At 40.7% G+C, this 17,233-nt stretch overlaps 1 protein-coding gene across 3 annotated transcripts in view; it reads right to left on the bottom strand.

Annotated features, from left to right (window-relative positions):
• The window catches only part of PPHLN1 (periphilin 1), a 142,463-nt gene that overhangs the window by 39,953 nt on the left and 85,277 nt on the right, over positions 1–17,233 (bottom strand). For all 3 annotated transcript variants that reach the window (XM_089673998.1, XM_089674000.1, XM_089673999.1), the window contains 3 exons: positions 14,790–14,872; positions 8,424–8,558; positions 5,035–5,175 (listed from right to left, as the gene is read on the bottom strand). In XM_089673998.1, the coding sequence (XP_089530124.1) occupies positions 5,035–5,175; positions 8,424–8,558; positions 14,790–14,872 (359 nt within the window). The remainder of the gene's footprint in view (positions 1–5,034; positions 5,176–8,423; positions 8,559–14,789; positions 14,873–17,233) is intronic.

The following is a 17,233-nucleotide window of genomic DNA, read 5'->3' as shown; positions in this document are numbered from 1 at the left end:
TGTGCTAGTTGAGCACTCACGGAGTTAAAGTAGGTGGCAAGGGGGAGATACAAATGACCGAAAGTCGATTGCTCTTCAGGGACCAAAGCTCTTGTGAATGAGCCTTATACCCACTCTGGGTGAAGGGCAACAGAAACATATTTCAACTGTAGCCTTGTCAATTTGGGGAGAGGGTAGGGTTAGATGCACTAGTAGATCTAGATGGACTTGACTAACAAATGAAAATTAAACTCCAGAGTTTACTTTTCAGGTAGTTATGGCAACAGTATATTTTCCTTTAAGGATAAAGGTTTTACATAAATGAATAACTGCTGACCAGTGTAAGCACACCTGTCAGTGTTAAGTGGTTTGTCTCAACCCCTGGACAGCTTGGTTTGTTAAAGAAAGATGAAACAAAGTTAAGATCCTTTCACGCGGTTCAGTTCAGTTATGTTTTTTGCCAAGAAATGACTGATAAATATTGATTCAAGTTACATCAGTTTACACCAGTGTGACCAAATCTTTTTCAGTCAAGGCAACTTTTAGAATTGTACAAAAACTCAGGGCACACCAGTTTGAGGGCTCGTCACACTAGGGGAAGCGTCCAAGCGCACGTGCTTCTTTGCACATTCCCATATGCATGAAGCATGCAAAAAAGGTGCCAAAATGCATGGTACTGTGGTAGTATGAGTTTTAGCAGATGTGAACACATGTGCATTTGCTAGAAGCATGGGGGTGCCATTAAGAATTATTCCCACCCGCATGTTTCTGCAAAAAGCAGCACAATTCTGTAGCTTTGATTGGCTTGTAGCCTGTAACCAGCGTTTGTCAAATATTCAACCAGCATTTGATGGCTGCAGGCGCTAATTAATGTAATCTGGTGAGGGTGATGTGACGAACACGGTACCCGACCCTGTTCTTCTCACCAACTCGTGACAAAGGACAGGTCTGTTTCTATTATTTCTATTTCAGGTACTACTATAGCGCCATCAATTTACGAAGCGCTTTACTTACATACATACAGATAAATCCATATATATTTGGACAAAGGCACAATTTTAGTTTTTTTTTCAGGTATTGACCAAAACATATTCAAGCTATAGTTATAAAATGGATATGTGCTGAAAGTGCACTCTCAGAAATGACATCAGTCACTTCTCAAGCATCTGGGCAACCATGCTTTATTGTACAAATTACCCAAGAAACAAAAGGGTCCAAGGCCAACACATTTCATAGGCATTACAACGTCCATGCCTTTTTATGTTGCTCATCTCACCAATGTGTTCTTCTTTCCTCAGAATGGACCAAACTGTTGATTTGGCTACCACTAATGTTGCTGCTATCTCTCTGATGGATTTGTTTCATTTTTGAAACCTTAGAATGGTCTGGTTTCACTTGCATGGACAGCTCCTTTGAACGCATGATGTAGGTTCACAGCAATAGATTCCAAATGCAAATACCACACTTAGAATTAACTCAAGAACTTTTTACCTGCTTAATTGATGAAGAAATAACGAAGGAGTAGCCCACACCTGGCCATGAAACAGCTTTATTAGCTTTAACCCGTACATACGGTCAATAACACGGGGAAGGGGGGGAACCGGTGTCCCTTAATGGACTTGAAAAAAGAAGATTTAACAGTAGGTGCAAAAAATCTTTACTTTATCATCTATTACAGGACACAGGAATTTTTAAACAATCCGAACTTCCAACATCAGTAGAGATGAGGGGTGGGGGCAGCAGCCACTGAGATCCAACTTGAATGCATAAAATTATTGAAGAAAGCAACAGCTGAATCAAGGCAAGATGAAGAAACAGGCCAAGCAAAATAAAGGCAATGCTACAACCAAGGGAAAGGGTGTAGGCAAGATGAAACTGATGCTCCAGGGAAGGAAAGATAACCACCAGATAATGAGAGCAGCTATTTGAAGGAATGATGGGACTCAACCAGCAAAGTCTGGGGAACCAACAAACCAACCATCTACCAACAACAGGGAGGAAAATCACACTAACAAAATGGAAGAAAACAGACCAACAACTACCATGGCCAAGAGGAAATAATTTTACTAGGCCAACTGTTTGCTCAAGCACTTGTAGATGGCAATATAATCTGACCATTACTTGTAAAGTCTCTTTTATAGTAAAATACTTGCCTGCCTGTTCGCAATCCCCTACAGAATGTACACCAAGCTGCACACGTCCAGCTCACTTTACATTCCAGCACAATGCCAGTGTGTAAGGACTACTGCACCTCCAAGCACTTGTAAGCGTTAGACCGTTGGATCTTAGGTGAGTAATTGTGATTTTAGTTGTGCTTCAATGGACAATAAAGAAAATGTCACAGAATAGGGTTATTGAGAACTTTTAAAGCAGAACGTTACTCTCTCAATCAACTTTGACTATTTTTAATCCTTATTCTGCTAGCCTTACTAAATAGATAGGAAAGTATATTTACTTTTTTTAAACTTTATTTTTATGTTTCTTCAGTTGCTTCTTGGTTTCCGGCCTAGGTAAAAATGTCATACATCCCAGGAATCTTCATGGGTATTTTTTTTTTTTTTTTCATCTGGAGAAGGGGTTTTCTAAGGTAGGCACACCCTCCTGTCTGTATGGCTGAGCTAAAGGAAGATGGATTCCAGGCAGCAAATGTTAAAATAATCATGTTCCCTTACTCAAGATGACCATGGCTAGAAATGCTAGGAGGCGTTTTCAAAGTGATTATTCAACCCAATAAAGCATAGAGACATGGATGGACGCGTTTGCTCTGAATATTAAAAATTAATTAAATAGCATTTTAAGCTTGTAGCGCTCAGATACAGGTGAATGTTTCACTTTACGGTGTCCAGTGTGTGCAAATAGGCTTCTCTCCACAGAGGAACAAAAAAACATTTTCCAAGTTTAAATAAAAATAATGTGAAAAAATTAACAAATACATACATCCAGTAAAATTGACAAAATGATCACACAAAAGGTAAACATTCTTTAGCGGATAGGTGACCCTGTCACTTACAAAAAAGGGAAATAAAGAAGTGCCTGTAAAGGAACAAAATTGATACTGTCCTGTCCCGCTGCCCTCACTGTTGAACTACCAATGCCTGAATGATCTTCAGCATCGTACACTTCCAGATATGTCAAATGCTTATGTCCCCTGCCACATGCTATGGTTTCTAGTGCCAGTCCAGGGATTTTCGATTCCTATCACCTGACGCCCAGGACATGTAGTTCTGGGCATCTGGCAGGTAGTTTTTTTCTACCTTTACCCCTGCTGCAGGCAAGCAGCGGGCACGCCGGTTAGGTGGAAGCATTTGGGCGCATTGCTGCCGCCCAACTGCTTCCACACAGTGCCAGCCTCTCCCCCCCCGTGAGGTCTCCCGGGCTCCACTTGCTCATCTGCGGGCCCGGGACCAGCTCACCGCCGTTGGCTAGAGGGGAGGAGGTGAGCAGACACATCTGCTCCCCTTCTTGTCCTGACCCAGAAGTGACGTTATGATGTAACTTCCGGGTCCACGTTGAGAGATTCCGGGCCATGGAAGCTGGGAAAGAATGTAATATGGTGCGATGTGCACCACATTACATTCAGTGGAGCACAGGGGAGACATGACCCTAGATGTCTCAATAAAGTGAACCTGTCACTAAAAAAATCAACACATAGGGGACTTTGTCCCCTATGTAAAGAAAAAAGAAAAAAAAAGTAAAAAAAAAAAAAATATATATATATATTTTTTTAATTGTAAAAAAAAAAGTTACATCCAAGCACCTACCATCCCACCACAACAAAAAATGGAAGACCCCCACATATACAGACGTACAAACGTAAAAACACACGCTAGGGCACCTACGCCTGAAAACGTTGATTGCGATACACATGTCACATATCGCCGAGCACGCCAGAATGAGAGCAATAATTCTAGCAGCAGATCTCTTCTGTAACACTAAACTGATGGCCTATAAGGGGCTTTAAAAGTGTCGACCTATAAAAAATATAGGGTACGGATGTTCGTCACCATTTCATGAGCATGCATAAATTTAAGGTTTGACAAATTGGATATTTACTCAGTGCAACCTCATCTTTCATATTTTACAAAAAATAGGGTAATTTATTGCTTCTTTTGTGCCAAAAATAAATTGACTTGTATTTTTTACTGAAATTTTGCAGTAATATCCATTGGAACTACCACTATTTATTCCATAGGGTCTCTGCTTTCAGAAAATATACAATGTTAGGGGGTTTTATGTAATCTTCACGACTAAAATTATTTTTTTAAACTTGTGCAAAAAATGCAAAAACAGCTCTGGCATCGAAAGGGATAAAGGATAAGCTCTGACCCACCCTTTCCTGAGGAGCAGCCAATTGGTGCTCATTACACTGCAAGGTCACTCCCCTCCTTGCTAGTCCCCAGGTGCGGTGCTGGAGAGAGGCAGGGAGGGGAGTAGAAGATAAACAGAGCAATGTTAAAAATATTAAATGTTTAAGTTGCCATAAAGCCCCTTTTGTTTTTAAAAGCCCCAGATATTCCTAATATCACCTCCGATTTAAATACAGTTTTGGTTAAAAAAATATTTTGTTTTATCTGGACAAGTAGATTGTCATGAGGGACAAGGAGATTGGGGCACCGATTTAGTCCCCGGACAAGTAGTTTTTTCAAAACTTTCCACACCCCTGCAGACCCTACGTTATGACATGATACAGTAATGACATAGTGGCAAGTGGATAGAACTACAGCATTCAGAGGGGGACCAGGAATCTGACACACCAAGAAGTGTGTCAAATGTAGAAGATTCCTTGACAGCAGCAATGAATGGAGGTCAATGGTACACAGAATGAAAGCAGCCGCAAACTGTCTGAGCTGACTGGCCTGCAGCAAGGGGTGAAAAAAGAATGCAGAACCAAACTGTGCCATCAATGCAATGTTCCAGTACCCACTACTAAGACAGGAGGGGAAAAAATGCAGTCAAAAGAAATCTCGATAACTCACAACACATCTGGGTTTTTTTGGGGATTTGAATAAAAGTGGCCATAGGTTAAAAATACAAAAACATGTTCCATCATCTTACCTCTTCTATTTCTTTTGTCTTTGCTGCGATGGCTTTAGATCTGTTGCTGACTGGATTTGAGTCGTACCGTTCTGAATTCACAGGCACGTTAGCTTCTAGGTCTGCTATCTGGTCTCCATATAATGCAGAAGATGATCCTGCCTTAGAAAACAAGATAAGCTGGGTGAGTGGTTATATTACTGACCGTATCATTTTTGCCCCTACAGTAGCAGACTGAATCTGTATGAAAAAAATCTTTACTGCCAATATGCAAGCCTTGATTAAGCCTTTCATAATATGATATAGCCAAGATCATATTTAGATACAATTTAAAGGTTAGTTTCAGTTTTTGCACCATGCTAAATGTTACACCCATATTTACAGTATAACATGGTACAAAAGGGCCCCAGCAGCAGTTATCACTTTTGAAACCAGTGTGGATCTGCACGGGTCCGCCTGCACAGCCAGGTCATTACTTCACAGATATTTGTGAATGAATGAACTACAAGTCCCATCCAGCACTGCATGATCGCTACAATTGTAGTTCATTGACACTTCCTCCAGCTGTGCAACTGAAAGCTTGTACCTCTACACAGGAAGAGAACCAGCATATGATGAAGAGCATATGATGAAATGAAGACTCTGCAGGAGCCTGCCATTGCACCCATAATCCACTGATCGCAGGAGCAATACCTTGCAGGCTCCTGGGAAAAAAGAAAGATATATACACTCACTGGCCACTTTAATGGACTGGTAACACAAATTGCTAATCAGCCAATCACATGGCAGCAACTCAATGCATTTAGGCATGTAGATGTGGTGAAGACTACTTGCTGAAGTTCAAACCGAGCATCAGAATGGAGAAGAAAGGGAATTTAAGTGACTTTGAATGTGGCATGGTTGTTGGTGCCAACGGGGCTGGTCTGAATATTTCAAAAACTGCTGATCTAGTGGGATTTTCACGCACAACCATCTCTAGGGTTTACAGAGAATGGTCCAAAAAAGAGAAATTATCCAGTGAGCGGCAGTTGTGTGGGTGAAAATGCCTTGTTGAGGTCAGAGGAAAATAGGCGGTCTCAATTTCAGCCGCGGCATTCAGATGTTAGGGTCACAATTTGGAGTAAACAACATGAAAGAATGGATCCATCCTGCCTTGTATCAACGGTTCAGGCTGGAGGTGGTGTAATGGTGTGGGGGATATTTTCTTGGCACTAGCAAGATGTACCTAATAAAGTGGCTGGTGTATGTGTGTACTCACACATGTATTTTCCTGAAAAAATATGTACATTTAATTTTTTTCAAAAATAAACTAGAAAAATCTCCAAATCTCTGCTATGCACATAGCATAGCATATAACTTCTGCCTATATCTCTGGATCTACTGACCATTTCCGCATACTGTTCTCAAGGTAACTTCTGCTTGTACAGTTTTTTTTTCCCATCATATGCTCATGAATTGCCAAGGTGTGCAATTGAGAAACACAAATCTCAGAATGTTGAAGAAAATAGCATTGTAACCTCATTTATACGATGAGTAGCTAAATCATTTAAAAGGAATCCAGAGCCAGATTATTTGTTCAATGTAGACTACATGGCCAAAAATATTTGGACACCCCTCGGCTACTGGGTTCTGTTTTTTCCATTAAAGGGCACTGTTAATGTATACCGTATATATTTTAGACAACTGTGTACTTCTAGCCTTGTAGCAACCGTTTGGAGAAGGTCCTTTTCTTTGTCAGTATGACCCCCTTTGCACAAAGTCAGGTTCATAAAGACATGGTGTGATGAGTTAAGTCTGGAGGAACTTGAATGGCCTGCACAAAGCCCTGACCACAACCCTGCTGAATACCTATTGAATTTAATGGAATGAAACCTGTGAGCCAACTCTTTTCTTCTAACATCAGTTCCTGACCTCACACGTGCTCTTTTGGTTGCAGGACAGAAACTCCCTCAGACACTCTCTTTCAAAAACTTGTGGAAAGACTTTCCTGAAGAGTGGAGGCTTCAAAACCCAAAAGATAGAGGGGGAAGGAATGTCTAAAAGTGTTATGGTCCACCAACTCTGGAGATATATATATATATATATATATATATATACACACACACACACACACAATCACACACAGGATTGCTTCCCAGTGTGTGAGATGTAGCATATGTAACCATTTCAATCTCCTGATGTAGGCAATATGCCGAAATGTGTTGAGTGCTGACATCATCGCATATAAATGTGGCTGGCTGTGGTTGTCTAATTGTCTGTCGCTTTTGACGGAATAACCAAGAAACTGATGGTTTCTTGGCTAAGAGGTTACCCAGCAGCTACATCTTGATGTTTGTGAGTGTAGTGCCACTGATGCACTTTTTGCGAGTGGATGTATTTTAGTCTTTTTATGTTTTTAATAAAACATTACTACTCTATGGAAGCTATTTTTTCTTTTATTTCTGAGTGCTTAACTACATTTTTAGTGGAGACTTATATACAATATGATAAGATCCGATATTACTTTAATCAACTTGTGGCTCTCCCCTAATATATAAGTATACATTCATACACTATCCAATGGTTATCCTAGAACGCAATTAGAAGTGTATTACAAGTGTAGTATTCATTATTTTGAGCCAAGATGGCTTTATTGGTCGTGACATCTGAGGTGCCAGTACCAGCAACATATAAGATCAATTTGACCATACTAGATGGTGTATGGGAGTCTGCAAGTGTTTACTGGGAATTACAATCCACTGATGCATTTTCTAAATGTGAGTGGATTTCTTTCTGATGTTTTGCCCTAATATTAACATTACTACTCTAAGGGAGTTTTCTCTTTTCTCACACAACTGCAAGTTTTGAGGCAGAGCTGATATACTAGTTGCCACCTTTAAAAGGGAAATCACCGGCAACTTATATGATCAGATTGGATGCTGTATGGGAGTCTGAACAAGTTTGATTAACAATATACACATATTTTGACAATCCTATGATCTTGAAGGCCAAATCTGGTCAGTGTTTTTCCATGAGGTGATGGGACCAGTGGTGATCGTTATTTGAATTTCTAAATTTCATAACATTTGGACACTTTTTTTTTTACACATTCAGCATTTTGGATGGACAGTTATCAGCATTGCTCTTATATATAGCGTTTTTGAACCATTTAAAACTCACCAGAAACAGATTTTTTACACCAATGACAAATAAATAAGAACTATGCAGCTACAGTAAGAGGAGGCAAAATTTGGTGCACCTATGAAATGTGAGGTGGATTGCTTTATAGAGGTATTTAACCATTGAAAGGCCACAAGTATAAATGAGACCTAACAGACAAAGCTCCTATACATTATTTTGCATAACCTTTAAAAGCATCGTGCACATTTAAATGCATCTCTGGAAAACCAATCCATTGAAACAATATGTACTTTTACAAAGTCTTCGGTGGCTTCAGGTACACTGCTTTCAGACACTTTCTCCATTTTCTCAGAAACCCATTTGCAGGCAGCATCCACGAAAGCAATCTCCGACGAGAGACGACCTCCTTTATCTTGGTCTACACTCTGTAAAACGTAAATCAAATAGTTTATGAAGTGTGTGATAGACGTGTTCCTATTTGTAACTGATCACCTGTTAATATATGTCTGGAATATGCTGAGAGATGTTTGTGTGTCTAACATAGGTCTTGGACGGATACAGGTGTACTCAACACAAAGCCAACTTATACTAAGTGCTAAAGTTAAGATAGTCAAATATGAAAATGTTGTTTAGCAAAAGACCAATAAAACAGCTGATACACAGCTAGAAATGTGACACCATTATTAACATATTAAAAGTACAATCACGCAACTTATTTTTTTTTAATGACACTGTACCTATGTGAGACCCAATGAAAATTCAACCCCTGGCAAAAAGTATGGAATCACCACTCTGGGAAAATGTTCATTCCATTGTTTGTGTACAAAAAAAAAAAAAAAAAAACTAATCACAGACATGCCTTAAAAACTATTTTCATTTAACATTCAAACATTCTGGCTTTAAGAAACACTTACCAAAATAAAAAGAAAGAAAACTATAGTCAGTTGATACTGTTTTTGCAGATCAAGCAGAGGAAAAAAATATGGAATCACTCAATTCTGAGGAAAATATTATGGAATCACCATGTACTTTGCAGTTCTAAAACAAGCATGTGCATCACACCTTGGTGAGCTGTTGCACCGAGCTGCTTGACATGAATCATGGCTCCAACATGAGGGATGTCAGTTTAAACAAAGAAGAGGATTATAAAACTTCAAGAAGGTAAATCATCGTGGAATGTTACAAAAGATGTTGGTTGTTCCCAGTCATCTGTGTCTAAAATCTGGACCAAGTATCAATCAAATGGGAAGGCTGTAAAAGGAAAGCGTACTGGTAGACCAAGGAACACATCAAAGAGTCAAGATAGAAAACGTAAAGCAATATGCCTTGAAAACAGAAAATGCACAACAAAACAAATGAGGAACAAATGGGCAGAAACTGGAGTGTTGATTCCATACTTTTTGCCAGAGGTAATTTATTGTTATAATGAAAATATATGTAATAGTAGTAAGGTAAATTATTGTAATTTGTCAGCAATACCGATAACAATAGATTAATACATTTAATAGTAGAGAGTAATATTTACATTTGTGATTTATTTGATCATACATATAAAAATACATTTGAAAAACAAAAAGGTGTAACTTGCATCAAAAAAATTCTAAGATGGAGTTCACCTAAAGCCAGTGACAGCAACACTCCTATGAACAGAATGCCAACAATGGTAAGATCTCTAAAATTGTAATACTTTACAAAAAAGAAAAAGTGTGTGTGGAATAAAAAAAATAGGGTGCATGTGCTCATCAGTCTGATGAAGGGGCAGGAAGCTTTGAAATGTTTTAAGTGGAACGCACGGAAAACATGTAAATTCACAGTTGAAACATGCAAGTGTGGATTATTTTACCTGACAAAAAACGTGTGGCTTTAATCTGCTAGTTTACCAATCTAGATGTCCCTGTCAGAAAGTACTGCTAGAGACAGGTACAAAAACTCTCAGGTAAAAGCAATATGGCTTGGTCAAGGACCATCCCAGGCTCAGTAGTGAAGTGGCAGTAAACCAATGACTAAGTTGCCCCTGTTCTTTCTCCCCTCATCAGCCAACTCTCTCTCTGCAATGTACTAAGGCCTGATTGGCTAGCAGAGTAGCCCCTTTCTCTTCTAGTTAGAATTTGAAGGGAACTACAGGTGGCTAATAGAAAGACAGAATACTTTACCATTTAAAAATAAACTTTTTTGGATGTATAAAATAACTACTTAACAGTACAAAACTTTTTTTTTTTAATCTCCCTAAACTTTTGCCTATAGGACAACTTTAATGAGAAATTTTGCATAATAAGTGTATATTGTTTTGTAGTGACAAATAGTATGTGCCATCAACTCGGGTCCAAGTTCTAGCGACTTGATGAATAAGAGCTCTAAAAAGAAGTCAGCTTTGTGCAAGTCTGGCAAGATCCTCCAGTGTCATGCACACCTGTAGTCAATTTGTACAACCTAGTAGTCAGTCAGTCTCTCTCTTGATATAAATAAAGGCATGTAAAAATCATACAAATAAAAAAAATGTAAACTAAGGAACTCCTATTTTGAATAAGAACGGAGTTGGGTGCATAAAGGAGAAATACAGCCAAAGCTCTTTTGGCTATACTTCTCCTGTGGATCCCAGAAGTGCAGTTCGTTCTGTACTCCTGTGGCCCATTTTCAGCTGACAGCAGACTGAAGTCAGCTGGCATCACTCAGCCGGCCAAGGCTGGGGGAAAATCCCAATTTCAAAGTCGGGATCCACCCCAGAGTCTGGAGCGGCACCTAGCTCAGTCTCTGGCAAAGCACTGAGAGCCCGAGCCAGCTGCTCCCTCCCCCTCCACAGCCCAGCGCTGGGGGGGCTGAGCAGAAGGCGGTGACCGACAGTCTGGCTCTCTGCTCAGAGTGGCTGTGAGAACTCAGTGATCATTTGATCACTAAGTTCCCACTCTTAGTGCGGGCGGGGGACAGACGAAGCATCGGACCGAAGCTGCATCGACCTAGATAAGTATAAATAGAAGAGAAGATTTAAACTATGTGCATAAAAAAAGAAGGCATTTGTGATACCCCTAGTAGTGCTAAAGTTTGACACAATCCACACCAAAGTTACTTTCTGGTTGTCTTTTTTTTTTTCAGTTTACCTGTAAAATCCATTTTCTTAGAGTACTTCAGAGAACTTAGAGGATTTCATATACATGGCTACTTGGGTTATGCGGCTACCCTCAAGTGAATAAACCTTGACCAAAAAAAAAACAAAAAAGCACAAAAAACAGTAATCACTGCCCAGCCTTGACTCCTACCAGCTCAGTTAAATCTTGGTTCTGCAGCAAGTAATGAGGAGTACAGACAAGAGGGAAGGATCTCTGCGTCCTACGACGTACTCTAGAAAGATGGATTTCACAGATAAATCAAAAATCCTAATTTCTTTAACGTACATCACAGAACACTGGAGAGTTCACTAAATGAACATGAGGGGTGGGCACAGCAACAGTGTCAACTTGCCCAAAACCCAACCTCAACTCAGAACCCTCCATAGCTGTCTAAAAGACCTCTAAAACTGGTGTCCACAGAGGCATTAACATCTACCTGGAAAACCATCATAAACATGTGAGGAGAAGACCAGCCTTACAAACTTGAACAGAAGCCTGATGCTGAAAAGCCCCGGAAGAACTAACTTCTGGGGAAAAGGAGGAACCTTACCCTTGATACCATAGGCCCGAGAAATAAGTTGACAAATCCTCCTAGACAGTGGATAGAGATGCAGCCTGAACCATAGGTATCAGGAATCAGACTGTTGAAATGAAGCTGTAGACTACAAATAAACTCAATCAGCTCAAACAACAAAAAAGAGTGAAGCATCTTTTCTTAAGGAATAGGACAAAAAGATGACAACACAATGTCCAAAATCAAGTGTAAAGAAACCATCATGGGTAAGAAAGAGAACCTAGACCTCAGCACCACTTTATTCTGGTCAAGATCCAACTCGGAGACATTGCAAGCTTAGGTAATGACCACCATAAAAACAACCTTACACATAAGGATCAACAAGGTAATCTCTCAGAAGTTCGAAATCTGCAAAACTGACAAGACCAAGTTAGGGTACCACAGTCCATGTGTTATGCTATGCAAAGGCTTTGCCATGAAATAAAACACGATATGTCTCTGAAACTGAACAGCCAAAGCCAATATCTGTCCATTAATGGTACTTAAAGCCAGAGGCATCTTTACACAAGACTAGAGAAAAGCCACTAGAAGAGCCTCACACCAGATGAAAAAAAAAGCTTTCCATATACACCTTCTTGGAGGTTAACTTTTAAGGCATTACAGAATTCCCCTGGACTTGGTCTTCAACAACTATGCTGTTAAAGCCAGCAACCATAAGGCAGGATGGAAGATCAGACCCTGCGACAGCAAATCTGGCCAAACTGGAAGAGCCCACAGCTCATCCGACAGGAGAGTTATGTCAGCACACCATGTTCTTCTTGGCCAAGCTATACAACCATATAATCCGAATGCTCTTCAGAATTTTATGTAAAAGATGAGAAAGAAGTGGAGGGAAGGTATATATCGGGGAAAATAGATTCCAAGGAGTCTCCAGGGTATCTATCGCAAACTGAGGATCCTTGGTTCAGGACACAAATCTGTCTAGTTTTTTGCTGTATCTGGATGCCAAGGCAGCTACACCCAGTGCCCCCCACTGCATCTCAATCTCTGCAAACACCTACAAGTGAAGAGCCCATTCTCTCAGGTTCAGCAGTTAAAGGAAACCCCCGAAAGCAGACAGTCTAGTGTAGGAGAGACAGCAAGCTCGCCAGAAGTTCCAGGACGTTGAACAGCAAAAAAAAAAAAAACTAAATGACCACGTTTCCTGAACCAAGAGGTTCTCCAGAACACCACTCCAGCCTGGCATGCTTTGTCAAGAGCTTCCAATTTATTGGAAGGAAGAATCTGACGGTATTCAACATCTGCATAGAGTTGACCGGATCTTGGGACTGTGATCTGGGGAACTGCACTGGTATATTCAAGGACTCCTGAAATTTGTTCCATGCCAACAGGATATTGAGCTGAAGAGCTCTGGAGTGAAACTGGACACAGTATATAGCATTAAAGACTGCTATCACCTTCCCCAGTACTTTTACACATACTACAATTAAGAACTTTTTCAGCACCCTCAGGGACTCCACCTGGGCTCAAAGAGAGATATGTGCAAGCAGTACCTTTGTCTGTGCTGTGACTATGCCCAAATACTGCAGACTGTGTGTTGAAACCAAGGTTGACCTCTGGAGGTTCAGAACCCAACAGAACATCTCCAGGGCTTGTATCATCTTGTTGGACATTTGATGTCAGTCTCTGGGACAACTACTCCTTTAGAAGTGGGTCATCCAAGTACACCACAGTGGGGAGACCCTAGGTTTTCAAAAACCACAGAACCAGAGGCCAACACCGTGGGGCATACTATCTTGGTGAAGTGGCTAGGCCTTAAGGCAATGCCTCAAACTCACATTGGTGACCCTCCACTGCAAAGTGCAGAAACTGTTGGTGAAGCTGGAAAATTCGGATGTGTAGGTAAGCATCTTTGCTATCCACTGATGGAGTGAAGCAATTACAGGACTGGATGGGCTCCATCTTGAATGTTTTATTGTTCAGACATCTGTTGAAACTTTGAGATCCAGAGTAGCCCAGATGTCCCAGCTTGGTTTGGGAACTGTAAACAGGTTGGAGTAGACGTTCTGAGACCTCTCCTCTGCCAGTACAGGTGTGATGACCTCCCTTGGACAGCTATCTATGCAGGGACACAAAGAAAACCACACTTTTTGTGAATCCAAAAATACCTTTGAGTGCCTAATGCGTGGAGGGGAAAAGTAGCAAAACTCTATTTGCCTGTGACTTCTTCAGTCCAGGTGCCCATGAAGGCCAATAGATGCCGCAGGCACAGAAAGGCATGTTGACAGTGGAGGCATCGAGGGCCAGAAAGGAACAGCAAAAGGGCTGAATGTGGCCCTAGGGCTGCAATTTGTCCAGGTCTCTGTTAAACTGAATTAAAGCAGACAAAGTCACAAGCCTGGATGTGTTGTCTAGCAGCTTTCGTAAATCTTAGGGCTAGCTACACCAAATTTGTCAAGTAAAACAGCTCTCATTATGAATTTCAAGTGTATTTAGTTTTCTTGGAGTTTAGCTTCAAGATCTTCTATTAGCCCTGCTGCTGATGACTAGTAGGAGTGCCGAAATTGGGGTTTTTTCTTTTTTTAGGCCTTGGTCACATGGGGTGTACTTACCCACATGTGGTTGCACAGGTTTTCTGCGCAACTCTGTGAAGGTAGTCCCATTGATGTCTATTTGAATGCAGCCGCTGCAAGGGCACTGCCGCTACTCCCAATTTGACATCAGAGCAGGTGCTCTGCCCTAAATACACACTGTCTGCATTTGGGGCCGTGCACCCACACTGATTTAAATTGAAAGCAGCGGAAGTGTTCATGCAGCCGCTGCATTCAAAAATAGACATCAAAGGGACTGCCTGCATGGGCATGCACAGAGCATCTGAGCATTCCCGTACAGGTAAATAAAGCATTTGCACAGGGTATGCTAAACACATATGCCCTTATGAATGAGGTCTTACATTTCACCATGATATTATTTATGATTTGGGTTTTAGCCTTTCTGCAATGCACATGAGTAAATGAAGACATAATGGAAGAAATTACTTTGGTGGAAGGAACAGCTCCTGAGCTTGAAGGAGATGGGTCTTTAGAGGATCTTACAGGATGCGTGCTTGATTTGTCTTTACCTGCAACAAAAAAAACAAACTTAAATTGCACAGCTACATGTTGTATAATATAAATACAAATATATAAACTCTATATATCCCTACAAAAAGTACCACTCTCACCCTTGAAAGTGCAAAAATAAAATAAGACCTTTTCTGTAATCCCTTTAACATACTCCCATCATCTACCCTTATACAATATTATAATAATTTTATTATTTTATGTATATGTATATATAAGTGTCCAGGCAAAAGTCCACACAAAGTACTCTTACAAGTGTTGAAAATTAATCCAGTTCGTAGCTTTTCAATCCAAGATACCTCAAAAAAAAATAAACTAAATATAGTGCATTATCTTTAAAACAAAAAACACTCGTGACACTTAAAGTGATTCCTCCTAAACCCACACTCGTGAGAAACCAACACTTCAACTTGTGATTAGTGCAAAATTCCAAAAGCAGTATCACCAATCAAATATAATTAAATACCATTACCATCTCATGGATAATGAAACTTCACAACCATTCCATGTTAATCCACATCAAACTACTCGTGATCACATGCATCAAATATAAGTAGTGCCACAACTCTTGCAGGATAATATACCATTACCCTCTTTCAATATAAACAGGCATGAGACTCCTCCTGGGTAATCAGTGACTTCCCCTTTCCTGAAGTGCCCAATCCGGACTTCCCCGCTCCTCGGAAGGGAAGACAATGCTCAGTGGAGTATATAAAAGTAAACTGACGCGTTTCGTCACTTCCAACTTTTTCATAAGGGTATTTTATTATAATAATTTTATTATTTTATGTATGAGGGTAGATGATGGGAGTATGTTAGAGGGATTACAGAAAAGGTCTTATTTTATTTTATGTTGTATAATAGTTGTACTATTCCATATTCTCCATTTAACATTTTTCAGTTTTGGGAGAGAGAAGGTTAATAGCACCTTCAGATTTAAACTGCTCAAAAAAATTAAAGGAACACTTTGAAAACACATCAGATCTCAATGGGGCGAAATACCATGCTAGATATCTATACTGATATGGACTGGGTAATGTGTTAGGAACGCAAGGATGCCCCACTGCTTGATGGAAATGAAAATTATCAACCTACAGAGGACTAAATTCAAAGACATTCCGAAAATTAAAGTGAAAATATAATGCAGCAGGTTAGGCCATTTTGCTGAAGTTTCATTACAGCAACTCAAAATGGTATTTCAGTAGTTTGTATGGCCTCCACATGTTTGTATCCATGCCTAATAACATTAGGACATGCTCCTAATGAGACAACGGATGGTGTCCTGGGGTATTTCCTCCCAGGTCTGGACCAGGGCATCACTGAGCTCATGGACAGTCTGAGGTGCAACCTGATGGCGTCAGATGGACCAAAACATGATATCCCAGAGGTGTTTTATTGGATTTAGGTCAGGTGAGCGTTGGGGCTATTCAATCGTATCAATTCCTTCATCCGTCAGGAACTGCCTGCATACTCTCGCCACATGAGGCCGGGCATTGTCATGGACCAGCATAAGATCTGAATGGGTCCAAGGATTTCATCCCAATGAAATAGCAGTCAGGGTGCTATTGTCTAGCCTGTAGAGGTCTGTGCGTCCCTCCATGGATATGCCTCCCCAGATCATCACTGACCCACCACCAAAATGGTCATGCTGAATGATGCTACAGACAGCATAATGTTCTCCAAGTCTTCTCCAGATCCTTTCACGTCTGTCACGTGCTCAGGGTGAACCTGCTCTCATCTGTGAAAAGCACAGGGTGCCAGTGGTGGACCTGTCAATTCTGATGTTCAATGGCAAATGCCAATCGAGCTCTATGGTGCCGGGCAATGAGCACAGGTCCCATTAGAGGACCTCGGACCCTCATGAAGTCAATTTCTAATTGTTTGGTCAGACATTCATACCAGTGGCCTGCTGGAGGTCATTTTGTAGAACTCTGGCAGTGCTCATCCTGTTCCTCATTGCACAAAGGAGCAGATACCAGTCCTGCTGATGTGTTAAGGAGCTTCTACAGCCCTGTCCAGCTCTCCTAGAGTAACTGCCTGTCTCCTGGAATTTCCTCCATGCCCTTGAGACTGTGGTGGGAGATCCTGGAGGAGTTGGACTGCCTGTGCAACCTCTGTAGGGTCCAGGTATTGCCTCATGCTACCAGTAGTGACACTGACCCTAGCCAAATGCAAAACTAGTGAAAAACAGTCAGAAAAGTAGTATGTAGATGAATAGGGAAAAAATGTCCTGTAAAACCATTCCTGTTTTGGGGGTCATCTCATTGTTGCCCATCTAGTGCACCTGTTAATTTCATTACCACCAAAGCAGCTGAAACTGATTAACAAAGCCATCTGCTATTTAACTGACCAGATCAATA

The sequence above is a fragment of the Staurois parvus genome, unplaced genomic scaffold (assembly GCF_062004578.1).
Source record: "Staurois parvus isolate SC_StPar_1 unplaced genomic scaffold, SC_StPar_1.0 ptg000147l, whole genome shotgun sequence".
NCBI lineage: Eukaryota > Metazoa > Chordata > Amphibia > Anura > Ranidae > Staurois > Staurois parvus.
Note: the sequence above shows the minus strand (reverse complement) of the source record. Positions and strands in the feature narration are given on the sequence as shown.